Below are 16,047 nucleotides of genomic sequence, written 5' to 3'. Positions count from 1 at the left end.
TCCTTTTCCCTCTCTCTCTCCTGTTCTTGCTCCTTTTCCCTCTCTTTCTCTCGTTCTTGCTCCCTTTCCCTCTCTCTCTCCTGTTCTTGCTCTCTTTCCCTCTCTCTCTCCTGTTCTTGCTCCTTTTCCCTCTCTTTCTCTCGTTCTTGCTCCCTTTCCCTCTCTCTCTCCCGTTTTCGCTCCCTTTCCCTCTCTCGCTCTCGCTCCCTTTCCCTCTCTCTCTCACGCTCTCGCTCCCTTTCCCTCTCTCTCTCCCGTTCCCTCTCTCTGTTCCTCTCCTCATCTCTCTCTCTGGCCAGCAGATTGGTGTAGTACTCCATACTGTTCATATCCGGCAGCAGCAGCTCCGTGGGCTCCAGAGGAAACATGTCCCCCAGGTCGTAGTCTTCTTCATCCCAGGGAGGGTATCCCTCAGGTTCAGCAGGGTGGGTGAAGGGGAGGCCCTCCTGGAGGGGGGAGGTGAGGGACGTAGAGGGTCGGAGGAGGCTGGAAGACAGCGGGAGTGTTGGGCGAGAGGGGAAGGAGGTGTCGTAGGAGGCCCCGTCGTCAGGGTCATAGGTGTGGCTGGGTAAGGTTGTGGCCAGGGCCAGTTCCTCCCCCTCTGGGTCCATGAAGGAGAGCGTCTCCAGGTAGTCTCCGGAGCCCCAGGCCTCCTCTAGGGAGGGGGCGTGCTCCCAGGGCGGAGGAGGGGTGAGGGTGGGCTGGCTGTGGGGGGAAAGAGGAGGGGGCTGACTGGGGGACAGCAGGTCCGGGGGTCTCAGGAGGAGGTGTATGCCCTGAGCTTCATCATCCACTGAGGCAGCGTCAGTGTTACCAGGGTGACCAGTGTCTTTGGGTGGGCTGGCACCTGGCCATCTGGAAGAGGGTGACGATGATGACCGTGATGACGACCGTGCTGCTGTCGTTCCGTTGGAGTCTACACCGCCTGTGGAGAGATAAACTACAGTCACAACACATGTCCATAATGGCCCATAGTGCAGGAGCCTCTCCTGTTTCTGTAGTGTGAGGCAGCTTGATGTACAAGTACACCCCCTGGAAAGGACACTAGTCTTTCGCAGGGCCGTGTACATGTGTGCGTGGTTAAAATTTATGTATGAACACAGCAGGCTGAGCAGAATCCCTGCTGGTGGCTGAGGGACCTAGTTAAAGCTGAGCTAGAGAATACTACGAGCAGAGGATAGAGCCCAGCACTGATCTCACACACACACACACACAGAGAGAGCCGACCCTAGACTTTTAGGGGCCCCTAAGTGAGATTTGGTTGTGTGACCATCTCATGGGCAAAACATGCGTCTGCCCCTCTCTGCCCCTTTTGACATGAGTAGAGATTGTTTTACAGTTTTAAATACATCTTTCTGCCATTTTACACATTTTGTCATGGGGTAGGGAGAAACTGTGCAGTTTTAAACCAAGTTTCCTGCAATTTATACACATTTTAATAAAAAGTTAATTAATTTTTATTCTGTTTTAAAAGCTAATTTCCAGCAATTCTACACATTTTGCCATCACTTATGATATATTAATACATTTTCTGGGTGAGTGACTAACAAAATCAATGGGGGCCCCCTGGAGGTCAGGGCCCCTGGGCACATGCCCTGCATTTCGGTCGGTAATTTGTCCATGACTACTACAATGTTTAGACAGCTGGCTAACTAACTTACCTAGCAATTTATAAAATGTTAGCTGACATGGGCTAACTGAGTGACTGACATAAGAGGAAAACTGCTGATGCACTACCAAATTTCAAAATGGCACCTTGTGTATTATTATTCTAACTCTCAACAGTAAATTGAGACCCCGACTGTTGCTTATTTGTAGGGTCGGCCCTGCACACACAATCCTCACTCAACATGACAATGAAGAGTCGTACACGCACACAAAGGCATAGAGAAACACCCAGTTCATTTATCATAATTTTAAGTACAATATACTGTAACACAAAGCGCTATAATGCAGATGTATGATAACAATAACCAGGTCACTCTAAGATTGTTAATTTATTCTGTTTTAGTTAAGGTAACAATCTCCTTGCTCTCCCTGCTCCTCATCCATCCCCTCTCACTCACACACACACACACACACACACACACACACACACACACACACACACACACTCGGCAGTACAGTAAGTTACATTACAGCAAGCACCCTGCCTCCTCCTCATCCTAGCCTTGACTAGGCGCTGCCGTGCTTTGCGGCAGTGTCACGTGCTGTGTGGCGGCGAGCTCATTGGTATGCTGCAGACACAGCACACAGCTCAGAGGCATCCCAGCCAACAGCAGGATCAAATCACGCGCACACGCACGCACACACACACACACACACACACACATTGATTCAGACAGGGAGATAGTGATGGAGAGAGCAAGGGAGAAGAAAACATACAAAGAAATAGAATTAGAGAGGGGAAGAGTAATGCAGAGGGAAGAGAAAGAAAGAGCGAGACTGCAGGAATGAAGATAGATGAGAGTAAAGACTTGCGTTTCTAAGAATAGCATGCAGCACCCTTCGGTCGATCCACATGGCTTTGATGACAATGATCCAATCAGCAGTGCTAAACATCCTTCATCACCAGGAAGTAGTCCGTCTGCCCCTGTCACGCAGCCGCCCACAGATTTCTTTATTTTAAGTCAGGATATATTTGACTTTGAGTGGGTGCTTGTATGCGCCGTATGTGTGTGTGATTGTATCAGTGTGTGTGTGTGTGATGCCTCAAGGCCAGTGAGTGGGACTGACTGAGGGGTGACTGTGTGTGTAGGCATCCACTGTCCAGCTGTCCCTGACGACATAACCAAGTTACTGAGAGATGGAGGAGGATGAATGGACAGACAGAGGTAAAAGGATGGAAAAACAGGAGGCGAGGAGATGGGGGTGAATATGGAAGTTGGTGCTTTCAGCACCAAGGACAGCTCCAAAAGTCAAGGACAAGTCAAATACTGGCCACATCTCTCAGTGTACCTTGATGAAACCAGGTGTGGAACAGTAATTCTTATCATTCAGAGTCAAAGCCACCAATGCCTATGAGGGTAAGAAAATTAAATGCTGGTTACCTGCAACAGGTGAGCTTGACATCGTCATGGACATCAGCAAGGAAGCTACCAGCAGATGCGCGCAATAAGTGCGGACGCCCTGAGAGGCTCCGTGGCACATCCTCGAACCCGTGCTCATCAGGATCAGACTTTCCATGGCACGGGAGTAGTCACATCACACACGTGCGATGCCATCTCTCCTCTATAGCAGCATCATCATTGCATGCTTTCTGGCGACCAGGAGTCCCTATATGCAAATATCTAATAATACAAATCTATTTAGATTAAGGCCTTGTAATAAAAATATCTTCATCGTATAGAAACATTTAATGGGTTAAGCCTATTTTTAACTAGCCTATTAAAGCAGTAGACGGGCTGCCTTACCAGTGTCCTGTCACATTTGATAGCTGGCTGGCTGGCTGACCCCATTATTGGGGAGCTTATACTAGGCCACGTCTGCCAACAAACATCATGCATCTCACAAATCTGACAGCCATGGTACGGCTAATTTTTTTAATATTTTTTATTAAGCCAATTTAAAATAGCCCATGAAACGATAGGCGACAACGGATTTAGTTGCTGTATCCTAATTAACCTATAATACCGTCGGTCATGACACAATTCCCAGCTTATTATCCCATCTTTATCATTATGACACCTCGTTTAGTGGACATTTTTACATTTCCCCACAAAATGCCTACACTTTCGCAGAAATAGACAAATTGATACATTTTAGTGATAAAAAGGGCGGCAAGCGCGAGCTGTTAATAGCTCAAATTCTGAAGCCTTTTTAAGACTGAATGCTGACAATCGGCCGACAATATTAAACTAACCTACGTGTAACTGAAAGAAAAGGAAAAAGCCTAATCGAAATCTCTCAAACACACAAACAGTTAGCCTATAGCAGTCGCCGCATTTCTTTCTTTCCATAGCCTATTTTTTTCACAGAGATGTGATGGAGCCTACCTGCCATCCAGGAGACGCGGTACAGGCGCGTCACGCATCTCCCAGGCCCATGCGGCCGCGCGCTCACCGACAAGGAGAGAGAACGAACAAATGTACTATGTTGCAAAATGCAGAACCTAAAAACCATTTTTTTCCGTTAGAAAAATAACTCCCAATGTCGCCAGTAATTATTGAATCTGTTCGCGGCCGACGACTTGAACGTAAGCCGCGCCGTGTTCATACATTGTGATCGTCTCCCGGTGAAACGTCACACACTCGAGCGCCCATCACTGGAGAACCTGAGATTCTAGACACGTCTGAGTATCATACTGTCCGCATCAAATAGGAATTTGTCTTTGCGCCTGTAATTCACAGTCCATAATACCCAAACATGACATTCGATTCTACACACAAATCATGAGCACGCCATAATTGGGTTTATTCTTGGGAGACGCGCATCGCTTGGATGATTTTGCAGCAGTCTTCGCTGCAACACCCCTGGTGTTCCTCAAATGCGTGTGCCAACATACCTGGTCATTGGCTGGGAGAATGCCACTCAAAATAACGGTTAACTTGTCCTTATTGATGCAAGGCATAGGCCCTTGTGAATCATGGATTTATATCAGGGGTTCTTCAACTTTTTCAGCCTGGGACACAAATGAGAAATTCTGTGTTTTCCTGGGACCCAAGCTTAGGAAAATATGCAACTATACGTAAATATCGGAAAATGTAATTGCCATTATGGCTAAAAAATGCAATATAGACAAAAACAAATAACAATGAAATACCCATAAATATATTTTAATGTTTCTTTTTCCCCATTAAAAACACTCTTACATTCCTGTCTAGGTTGGAACTGTTGCTGTTAAAATACAATAAACGATTTTATTCTGAACTGGAATAAACGGATTGATCACATCACACAGATGTATAACAGAACATACACACAGGCTTTTTGATCGTGCAACCCTAAGTAGCAGTACATATTTAAAAAAGTATGTCCTGCTGTACATCTTACTGTATAAATTATTGTTGATAGAAAGTCTAGGTTGGAACTCTAGCTCTTAAAATACATTTTTTTTCTCATTCTGAACTGGAATAAACTGATTTATCACCTAACACAGATTTAGACCAGAAAACACACACAGTGGTAATGAGAGGTGTGTGGCTGGCTGAAGTTTTCAACAAGCATGTCTATTCTGGGCTCAGTTTTTGACAGTGCAACACTGAGGTCATGCTCAGCATTGACACTGTTTCTGTACTTGAGAACCCTGACTTGCATAGGTATGTGGTGCCAAACTGGATCAGAACATCTACTGCTCACTCAGTCAGGCAGGAGACCGCTTCCTGCTGCAGATGAGCAACCCAGATTGTTCGTCTCAAAAAGCATCTTGCCTCAATCAGTTTATTCCAGTTCAGAATAAAAATGATTACTTGTAACAGCAACAGTTACAACCTAGACTTGTTTTCAACAATACAGTAGATTGTACAGTAGGCCTGAACTTTTCATCTTCATCTGTACTGTTTTTTAGGGTTGTACTTTCAGCAGCTAGTTAGTTTGCTTTGGCTAACGTTAGCTATTAGCTGTATAACGTTACAAGGGACGGGATCTTTTGAAAGAGAAACTCATATCTACTGCTATGAGAGATAGTACTCCCTTATTTCTGCTTTTCGTCACCAGTTATAAAATGACAAAGCCTTTCTAGTTGACTTTTCCACTTTCGAAGCACGGTTTCCTGAAGCATTCTGCCCTGTTCTGAAAGAACTCCTTGGGTTTACTGTCATGTTGTGCCTAGATGTTTGGTCAGGACGTGTCGTTTTAATAATTTGTTCGTTTCGAGAGCCTCATTACTAAGCACTTCCCCACACAAAACACATTGTGGGTGCTCCTCTTTATTTCTCAAAGTTTGTATGAAAGAGACAAATAGTCATCACTGTATTTGCGTTTCATGACAATTGTGCTCAGTCAGAACTGGTGGCTAGCTGGAATCCATTTCATGACAGCGGTTAGTGATGGCGAGTGTGAATAACAAGTCAGTGGTTTGAACTACAGCGCTGCAGGGTGTGGGTCGCGGAGTGATCTTCAAGAAAACTGCAGAAAAAAGATCCAGTAAACCGCGAAGCACATGGGCATCTCCCTCTACAACCTCTCCCCAAACTGAGCAGACTGTGGATAAGAGAGCGCAGTCGCACTTGGCCAAACTAATTCAATTAATGACATAATTATACATTTACGTCGCGACCCACCATTAACAGGTCCGCGACCCATACTTTAAGAAACGCTGATCGATATGGTTTTCATTTAGAATATTAGGGCCAAATGATGTTCATAATAAGGCTTCTGTGTAAATAATTATGTTAAATATGGGGAGACATGAAAATCTGAGTATGGTCTTGAGTAACAGAAAATAGACATGTAGAAAAATGATTCCACAAATAAACATGCCAGACCAGTCTATAGTTTTATTATCACATCTTCATCTTTACATAAATATAGAGATGCATGCTAGGGAATAGAGTTATATACTAGACTGCGATGAACTCAAAACGTGATAGATATTCCAAATGTTAAAATACACAGAAACATTTAAATACTTCCTCATTTGTCTACAGTCAGACAGTTTGTACATAAAATACGAGTTGTATTTAAGTATTGATACTTGATTACAGGAAACGTAAAAACAGACACCATCTGAGAGCACCGGGTTTTCCAATGAGCAAAAAAAAGAAAGTAATTGCTAACAAAATGCATATTACATCAGTAACATTATTTGAAATAAATTAGCAACACACTGTGATTTCCTGTTGCTGGCTCTTCATGGCTGTATGGCTGTACCAAGTAGTCATCCCTGTGGTATTCCTGTGGTATTGAGTGACTTACATACTGTGTTGTATTAGGGTGACTGTCAGCCAGTCCAAGTTATCCCCACTCACCAGATCCAGAGTAAAGGTACTCCATTCATTCAGAGAGGAACAGATCTGCACATTTATTCCTCCTCTTTATTTTCTCTCTCTCCCTTCTCTCTCTCTACGGTGCAGTCTTGTTCTCCACTTCCATGATGGAGATGAAGCGTGGTCGGCGACGCACCCTCCTTTTGGTGTTGTGTTTGGGGTTCCGCTGGTACATGTCTGCAGGAAGGTGTGAAAGTGGAGGACAAGTTGATGAGGAGAGGGGCAGAGGCAATGAGGGTAGGGAAGAGAAAGGAAGGGTAGAAAAAAAGAGGAGTTCAAAGATGAATGACACCTCGTCCTGATCACTGTATGTTTTGATATAAACATATTGATCGGGTTTATTTAAGCTATTTTAGTGCAGGTGTATGTTGGGGATGTACTAAGGGCTTTACCTTGAAAACTGAGGTAGTAGTTGCGGTGACCTTTCATAATGGTGACCTCAGCAGATCCGTCTGCCAGGTACGCTTCCTCCAGCTCCCGGGACGAGAGGGAGGTCATACGCTGTTTATCGTCCTGACCGCAAGACAACCGCAACACCACCACATACTTAGGCCGGGATTCAATCCAAGGCATTTTATAGAGTAGCACACTGGACAGCCGACAACGCAACTTTTAATGGTAATTTCCCGACGTTCGCAGGAGATAGAATTAACGGTAAACGCTGCGCATGTGGGCTCATGCTAAATTAAAACTCAAGAGTAATGCGCTGCTCTATAGAGTGCCTGGCATTGAATCCAAGCTCTTATCAATACCGAATTCTCTTAAACTGTAACTCAACCAGAACAGCACCACTACTTAACATCACAGAATCCTCACAACCATATCAACAACAAAACAACAACCGCAAAACTCAATGCCTCCCATTTTCCCTCCAGACTCACAGGTCTTCCAAACTCAATCCAGTTCTCGTGGTCGCCCTTGTAGTACCACAGCCACTCAGTGGTCAGGATGTAGTGAGCCGGCTTTGTTACCGAGGAAACCGTGGAGAGGCGCCGCACGGGGTCCGACTCCTGTGTCATCGTTAGGAAGTCTACTGGCCGAGATCCTGGACTGAGAGAGAGAGAGAGAGAGATGTTCATGGATTATTTTCATTTTACAGTCAGACTTTATGGTATGTTGCCTGTAAAAAATAAATAAATCTGCAAATGTTTTTTAGAACCCAATTAAAACAGTCAAATTTTTTACCACATTCTTGCTTGGATAAGCCTTTTATATATCCTGTGCACATGCCGGCAAGTTTAAGAGAGAGTACATGTGGGCGGTCGATGCCGTTTAAGATGAGGGAGGACGATTTTTTATTTTATGAGCATTAACCAAATATAGCCTACAGAAAATCACACTGATTAAGACAAGTCACAATATTTTGGTCAGGTAGGACAAGGCTACTAAATGACTGCAAGAGCAAAATAATCCACTACAGTGCCTTGCGAAAGTATTCGGCCCCCTTGAACTTTGCGACCTTTTCTCACATTTCAGGCTTCAAACATAAAGATATAAAACTGTATTTTTTTGTGAAGAATCAACAACAAGTGGGACACGATCATGAAGTGGAACGACATTTATTGGATATTTCAAACTTTTTTAACAAATCAAAAACTGAAAAATTGGGCGTGCAAAATTATTCAGCCCCTTTACTTTCAGTGCAGCAAACTCTCTCCAGAAGTTCAGAGAGGATCTCTGAATGATCCAATGTTGACCTAAATGACTAATGATGATAAATACAATCCACCTGTGTGTAATCAAGTCTCCGTATAAATGCACTTGCACTGTGATAGTCTCAGAGGTCCGTTAAAAGCACAGAGAGCATCATGAAGAACAAGGAACACACCATGCAGGTCCGAGATACTGTTGTGAAGAAGTTTAAAGCCGGATTTGGATACAAAAAGATTTCCCAAGCTTTAAACATCCCAAGGAGCACTGTGCAAGCGATAATATTGAAATGGAAGGAGTATCAGACCACTGCAAATCTACCAAGACCTGGCCGTCCCTCTAAACTTTCAGCTCATACAAGGAGAAGACTGATCAGAGATGCAGCCAAGAGGCCCATGATCACTAAGGATGAACTGCAGAGATCTACAGCTGAGGTGGGAGACTCTGTCCATAAGACAACAAGTATATTGCACAAATCTGGCCTTTATGGAAGAGTGGCAAGAAGAAAGCCATTTCTTAAAGATATCCATAAAAAGTGTAGTTTAAAGTTTGCCACAAGCCACCTGGGAGACACACCAAACATGTGGAAGAAGGTGCTCTGGTCAGATGAAACCAAATTGAACTTTTTGGCAACAATGCAAAACGTTATGTTTGGCGTAAAAGCAACACAGCTCATCACCCTGAACACACCATCCCCACTGTCAAACATGGTGGTGGCAGCATCATGGTTTGGGCCTGCTTTTCTTCAGCAGGGACAGGGAAGATGGTTAAAATTGATGGGAAGATGGATGTAGCCAAATACAGGACCATTCTGGAAGAAAACCTGATGGAGTCTGCAAAAGACCTGAGACTGGGACGGAGATTTGTCTTCCAACAAGACAATGATCCAAAACATAAAGCAAAATCTACAATGGAATGGTTCAAAAATAAACATATCCAGGTGTTAGAATGGCCAAGTCAAAGTCCAGACCTGAATCCAATCGAGAATCTGTGGAAAGAACTGAAAACTGCTGTTCACAAATGCTCTCTATCCAACCTCACTGATCTCGAGCTGTTTTGCAAGGAGGAATGGGAAAAAATGTCAGTCTCTCGATGTGCAAAACTGATAGAGACATACCCCAAGCGACTTACAGCTGTAATCGCAGCAAAAGGTGGCGCTACAAAGTATTAACTTAAGGGGGCTGAATAATTTTGCACGCCCAATTTTTCAGTTTTTGATTTGTTAAAAAAGTTTGAAATATCCAATAAATGTTGTTCCACTTCATGATTGTGTCCCACTTGTTGTTGATTCTTCACAAAAAAATACAGTTTTATATCTTTATGTTTGAAGCCTGAAATGTGGCAAAAGGTCGCAAAGTTCAAGGGGGCCGAATACTTTCGCAAGGCACTGTACATCACATACTGGCAAAATGTTCTGATCAGTGCTAATGAATGAGTCAACTAAACAAGATGATCATAAGCAACACCCACCTAAACTTAGCTAACGTTTCCACAGCCTAATTGTAGCCTAACCCATATCCAAATGGAGATTCAGTGAAAATAAAAATCTGACATTGATTGATTGATTTATCAAGAGTCCCCACGCTTGTCTCAAAGCCGCACAAAACGGCGCTGAAATAGTTGACTACACACGGGTGTCTTGTTTTGCACGCTTTGTACAAAATAATAAAATGCAGTACTACGGGATATTTCTTAACGTAGCTCTTTTATTAGCTAGCTACAACTTGCATGTTCACTTATCTCCAACCATGATCAACTGCCATGACCTAACCACCTGGGTGGTCTTAACCAATCATAGCACAGTATGATACGGCGGTAAAATGCATCCAATTATAATTCAGTATGTTTACACATATGAATATTATAACGGGTAGGCTATGCTTCAAATGTAGTATAACAATTTGATGACTTTCGGAGTTTCAGTAAGCAACAATTTAATGCCTTTCAATTCAGTGATGTTTATTCCCAAAGAAATTATATATAGATCCATCCAGTTGTGGTTAAGAAAACAGTTAATGTAGTGGGTTATGTAAAGAGATGGGTGAAGTGACATGCCTCGCAAAGTTTAGAACTGCCAGGAGGAAAGTAGAAAGGGCGCTGCCTAGCAACCATCATTGGTCCATTGTTGACATAGTCCCAAAATGTTTTTCATGTCAGCAATCAAGCTTTCAAGTTACATAACTTTCATAATAGAAAAATACAGACAGTATTTTAAGTGGGATTTTCCTTTAAGAGCATAGTGCGCGCCAATGCCGCCTCAGCATTACGGCTACATTTTGTACTAAGCCATAGGCAGAACTTTACCTCAATCATGACTAGGTCAGTTCGCGTAAATAAAAGTTAGCAGGATGATAAAGTTGGCGGGAAAACATATTGGTTTGAAAAGGTGCACAAGAGTCCACTTTTAACTTTAGTGGGCAGTGGTGAACCCTGACCTGTGTGTGTTCCGGGGATCACAGAAGGCTCTCTCGATGTCCTCAGTGTGATGCAGGTGTATCCAGTTGTTCCCATCAAACACCTCCCACTTATAAGGCAGGTTAAAATGCACACGGATACACTGGTCTGGGCACACAAATGCATTACACAAACAAGCATGCGAGAACCACAACCAAACATACCAAAAGCATAGACATATACCAACAGCGGAGCATCAAGTCTGGGTCCAAAAGGCTCCTTAACAGCTTCCACACCCAAGCTATAAGACTGCTGAACAATTAATCAAATGGCCACCTGGACTATTTACATTGACCTTCCCCCACCCTTTGTTTTTACACTGCTGCTACTCTGTGTTTATTAGAATAATAGTGAAGACATCAAAACTATGAAATAACACATATGGAATCATGTAGTAACCAAACAAAGTGTTAAACAAATCAAAACAGATTTTAGATTCTTCAAAGTAGCCACCCTTTCTCTTGACAGCTTTGCACACTTTGCATTCTCTCAACCAGCTTCACGAGGAATGCTTTTCCAAGAGTTTTGAAGTGTCACCAGCAAAGGACCCCCACACCTCCTACTCCATGCTTCACGGTGGGAACCACACATGCGGAGATGATCCGTTCACCTACTCTACGTGTCACATTGCGTTGGAACAAAGAATCTCAAATTTGGACTCATCAGACCAAAGGACAGCTTTCCACTGGTCTAATGTCCATTTCTCGTGTTTATTGGCCCAAGCAAGTCTCTTCTTCTCATTTGTGTCCTTTAGTAGTGTTTTTTTGCAGCAATTCAACCATGAAGGACTGGTTCACGCAGTCTCCTCTGAACAGTTGATGTTGAGATGTGTCTGTTACTTGAACTCTGTGAACATTTATTTGGGCTGCAATGTGTGGTGCAGTTAACTCTAATGAACTTATCCTCTGCAGCAGAAGTAACTCCGGGTGTTCCTTTTTTAATTATCCGTTATTTTACCAGGTAAGTTTACAGCAACGACCTGGGGGATAGTTACAGGGGAGAGGAAGGGGATGAATGAGCCAATTGTAAACTGGGGATTATTAGGTGACCAGATTGGGAATTTAGCCAGGACACCGGCGATAAGTGCCATGAGATCTTTAAATGACCTCAGAGAGTCAGGACACCTGTTTAACGTCCCATCCGAAAGACGGCACTGGGCATTGGGATATTTTTAAGACCAGAGGAAAGGGTGCCTCCAACACCACTTCCAGCAGCATCTGGTCTCCCATCCAGGGACTGACCAGGACCCTGCCTAGCTTCAGAAGCAAGCCAGCAGTGGTATGCTGCTGGCATACCTGTGGCATTCCTGTGGCGGCCCTCATGAGAGCCATTTACATCATAGTGCTTGATGGTTTTTGTGACTGCCTTGAAGAAACTTTCAAAGTTCTTGACTTTTCTGGATTAACTGACCTTCATGTCAAACTAATGACTTTCGTTTCTCTTTGCTTATTTTAATTTAACTAGGCAAGTCAGTTAAGAACACATTCTTATTTTCAATGACAGCCTAGGAACTGCCTGTTCAGGGGCAGAACGACAGATTTGTACCTTGTCAGCTCGGGGATTTGAACTTGCAACCTTTTGGTTAAGTCCAACGCTCTAACCACTAGGCTACTCTGCCTCCCCATTTGAGCTGTGCTTGCCAGTGGTGTTTTACCAAATAGGGCGATCTTCTGTATACCACCCCTACCTTGTCACAACACATCTGATTGGCTCAAATTCATTAAGGAAAGAAAGAAATTCCACAAATTAACAAGGTACACCTGTTAATTGAAATGCATTCCAGGTGACTACCTCATGAAGGCGGTTGAAAGAATGCCAAGTCTGCAAAGTTGTCATCAAGGTAAATGGTGACTACTTTTAACAATCTCAAATATAAAATATATTTTGATTTGTTTAACACTTTTTTGGTTACTACATGATTCCATATGTGTTATTTCATAGTTTTGATGTCTTCACTATTACTCTACAATGTAGAAAATAGTAAAAAGAAAAGAAAAACCCTGGAATGAGTAGGTGTACAAACTTTTGACTGGTACTGTACATGTACAACTTACCTCGACTAACCTGTACCCATGCACATTGACTCGGTACCGGTACCCTCTGTATATAGCCTCCTTATTATTATGTAATTTTGTGTTGCTTTTAATTTCGTTTTTGACTTTAGTTTATTTAGTAAATGTTTTTTTAACTGCATTTCATGAACTGCATTGTTGGTTAACGGCTTGTAAGTAAGCATTTCAGGGTAAGGCTGTTGTATTCTGCACATGTGACAAATAAAATTTGAACAGGCAAAAATACATAAAAACAAGTAGAAGAGAGCTCACCCTGGAATCTACAGTTCCTGCGTATGAAATGCAGACAAATCTCCTTCCTGTCCTCTTTCTTGATCACAGGCCTGGAGACCAGCTCACCTACATGCTCTGATACACACATATACAGAGGGATTATACACATACTGCAGACCAGGCCAAGAGAACAGCTCAGTTGCATAAACACTGCAGATCAAGCCAAAAGAACACACACGCTCCAGGTGAGGGATTCCGTACCTTTAGCATTGTAGGGTGTAGTGGGTGTGTTGAGGCGGTGGAGGTTCTGGTAAACGAAAGGCAGGTCTTTGATGATGTCACCGCTGAGGCCCCTCTCCTCCAGCATGCGAAGGCCATGCTGGTCGATGACGTGCTGCCTCTTGCACTTAGACCCGAACATGCAGTCGTCCTGCACAAAGTGCATGCACATGTGCATCTTGGTGCAGCCATCCCTGAAGGTACATGCGCCATGGGGCCCGGAGCCCTTGTTGTAGTGAGAGCACACCTGATGTCAGGAACACACAGCAACAATGTCAGAGACAATCATTGTGGCAATGCAGTCACACATAGCCAACCAGAGAGTGGCCAAACAGTTGCCTTTAGAATACATGGCCATCGTCAAAATTATCTAACCTCGCACACCAAGAAGTTCTACTTTACCTCTTTGGGTAACGAATACTTCCCGGGGACAAACCCACATCAACAGCGTAAGTTTTTATATTTCCTTTTTTTTGTATTCTTAAAAAAATATATAAAAATCTTTATTTTTTCTTGAGTTTTTTTTTTTTTTTGCACACAGGAAGTCCCACAGGTCCAAGGTGTCTTCATCTCAGATCACTCTTCTCCGACATTGGGCTTTAGGCTGGACGTGGTGGTATTTGTAGTGTTTTTTGTTTTTTAGTTTCGTCTTTTAAACATTTTCATGAATTTACTGTGATATTTGTTTAGACTGGATGAGCCAACATTACTCTCGGACAACTGAACACACGTTTTTTCCTTTTTTTGTTGAGTAACTTGTTTGTGGCTCCGAGGCCTCCGTATAGTTGGCCAATCAGATTCCAGGTGCATCTGGTTCGAAGAGGTATCGTCCAATCAGTGTGCAGGATTCACTTCTCACTGAACCTGCCTATAAACTCATCCAGAATTCCCTTCCCTGGAATGACAGGATGTAAGCTACTCCTGTCCTTCCCTCTTTGGGGAGATAGAATGAGTAAGAGATAAAAGAGTGAGAGAAAAAGAGAAAGATTGAGGAGGTCTACGCCTTCTACCCATGAGCTGGTAGACAAAGAGCACCCAGAACACTGCTACACTCCCTGAGGGCAGAAACCTGTAATGCAGAAACGTCCCACATTTTACTTAAGGGAGCAAGACTTCATGGATCAAGAGAGACAAATTTACATACAAAGAGAGCATGGGACACAGCATTGCATTTCTACTGTATTCATCTAAGGGAGAAAGGGTATATGAAAGTCTACAGGGGCTTAGGGAGAGATGCTAGGGATTTGAGCTGGGCTCATTTCTTAATGGAGACCGCCAGGCCTTGGTAAGGCTCCATCCAGGTGTGTAGTGGGGCTCTAGTCAGTAGTGGAGAGGCCTGTGCTGTATATTCTCTGTGTGTTTGTTTCTGTGCGTATGTGTTTTACCTCCGGCAGCAGGGTGGGATCATTCTGCAGCAGTAACAGGAACAAGTCATCCTCGTGCAGCTCATGCAGAGTGCACTCCCTCAGGAGCGTGTAGTTATGCTCTGAACGCACGTCATGTGAGAACTTGCACTGCTTCCTACAGAGAAAACAGCACACACAGACAGACCGGAGTAGAGTATGTAAACAGACAGGAACGTACCATAAAGACATCAAGCATCATTTTGCTTTTGTGTAGGCTACTGAAAACTCATTATCATTATATGCCTTGTTCCAAATCAAGGACTTTAAGGAAACATAGGTCATTCTGATGATAATAATAATAAATGTGCTACCACTACCTTACACACATTAGTGTACTAGACTAGAGGATGCAGGTGTTATTCGTCCAAATTGAGCAATACAGAATAAAAGGGGCGTGATAGCCATCTCATCTATGCTGCTGCTAGCTAGCCACTCCCCTCCTCAACCTTGTAAAAAATTACTCACCAGGGTCGAGGTTTCTCTTACCTGCCTTTCCCAAATCTACAGTTTCCATAAACAAAATATTTGCAAAGGTGAAGCTCCTGGCAATCTCTGCAATCTTGTTTTGTGTAATTTTTGCATAGTCGCAGCGACGTTTTGGCGACAATCACACAGTCAGTTCCCCATTCGTCCGTTCTCTCTCGGTTCCGCACCACAACAAACCGAGAACACTTCTTTACAATGTACCAAAAGTCGTCCTCAGTTATTTCAACACGCTGGAATACTTTCCTGTACAATTGCTGGAAGGCCAGGGAACCTTTGTTGCTGCATAATATACTGGTGGCATGATTAATTACTCTGGAGTAACTGGACATTTTTGGTGCCTCTCACTTGCGGATGAGAAGGCGGAAGTAGAAAACCAGCAACAGATTGGCAGTGCTAGTAGTTCTACTTTCTCAACGCAGGGGCGATCGCGTTCAATTCAGTGCATCACAGAAATAAAAGTGGAAAGTGTTCTAAATATCAAACATTCTATTTGCAATCATCTGTTACCAATAAGCCACACATTAATTAGATTTGCCCCCAATATTATACTGTTGATAAAAA

At 43.4% G+C, this 16,047-nt stretch overlaps 2 protein-coding genes across 3 annotated transcripts in view; both read right to left on the bottom strand.

Annotated features, from left to right (window-relative positions):
* The window catches only part of LOC110500253 (UPF0606 protein KIAA1549), a 16,425-nt gene extending 11,925 nt beyond the window's left edge, over window positions 1–4,500 (bottom strand). Inside the window, exons 1-3 of the mRNA XM_090214284.1 lie at window positions 3,996–4,500; window positions 3,051–3,290; window positions 1–925 (exon numbers count right to left, since the gene is read on the bottom strand). The exon at window positions 1–925 is cut by the window's left edge and continues 662 nt beyond it. Coding sequence (XP_090070410.1) covers window positions 1–925; window positions 3,051–3,186 — 1,061 coding nt within the window. The 5' untranslated portion in view covers window positions 3,187–3,290; window positions 3,996–4,500. The remainder of the gene's footprint in view (window positions 926–3,050; window positions 3,291–3,995) is intronic.
* Window positions 4,501–6,423: 1,923 nt separating this feature from the next.
* On the bottom strand, window positions 6,424–15,907 carry LOC110500252 (protein mono-ADP-ribosyltransferase PARP12). Of its 2 annotated transcripts, XM_021577508.3 has the most exons (8): window positions 15,487–15,907; window positions 14,980–15,115; window positions 13,577–13,841; window positions 13,355–13,450; window positions 11,012–11,138; window positions 7,808–7,976; window positions 7,319–7,439; window positions 6,424–7,103 (listed from the first exon to the last, which is right to left on the bottom strand). In XM_021577508.3, exons 1-8 carry the CDS (start codon window positions 15,813–15,815, stop codon window positions 7,003–7,005), a joined length of 1,344 nt encoding a protein of 447 aa, XP_021433183.3. In that variant the 5' UTR covers window positions 15,816–15,907; the 3' UTR covers window positions 6,424–7,002. The 2 variants fall into 2 exon arrangements, with proteins under 2 accessions (XP_021433183.3, XP_090070409.1); XM_090214283.1 differs by lacking the exons at window positions 14,980–15,115; window positions 15,487–15,907 and adding an exon at window positions 13,997–14,368.
* Window positions 15,908–16,047: the final 140 nt, after the last annotated feature.

Source organism: Oncorhynchus mykiss, chromosome 21 (assembly GCF_057628025.1).
Source record: "Oncorhynchus mykiss isolate SJ-2025 chromosome 21, ASM5762802v1, whole genome shotgun sequence".
Lineage (NCBI taxonomy): Eukaryota > Metazoa > Chordata > Actinopteri > Salmoniformes > Salmonidae > Oncorhynchus > Oncorhynchus mykiss.
Note: the sequence above shows the minus strand (reverse complement) of the source record. Positions and strands in the feature narration are given on the sequence as shown.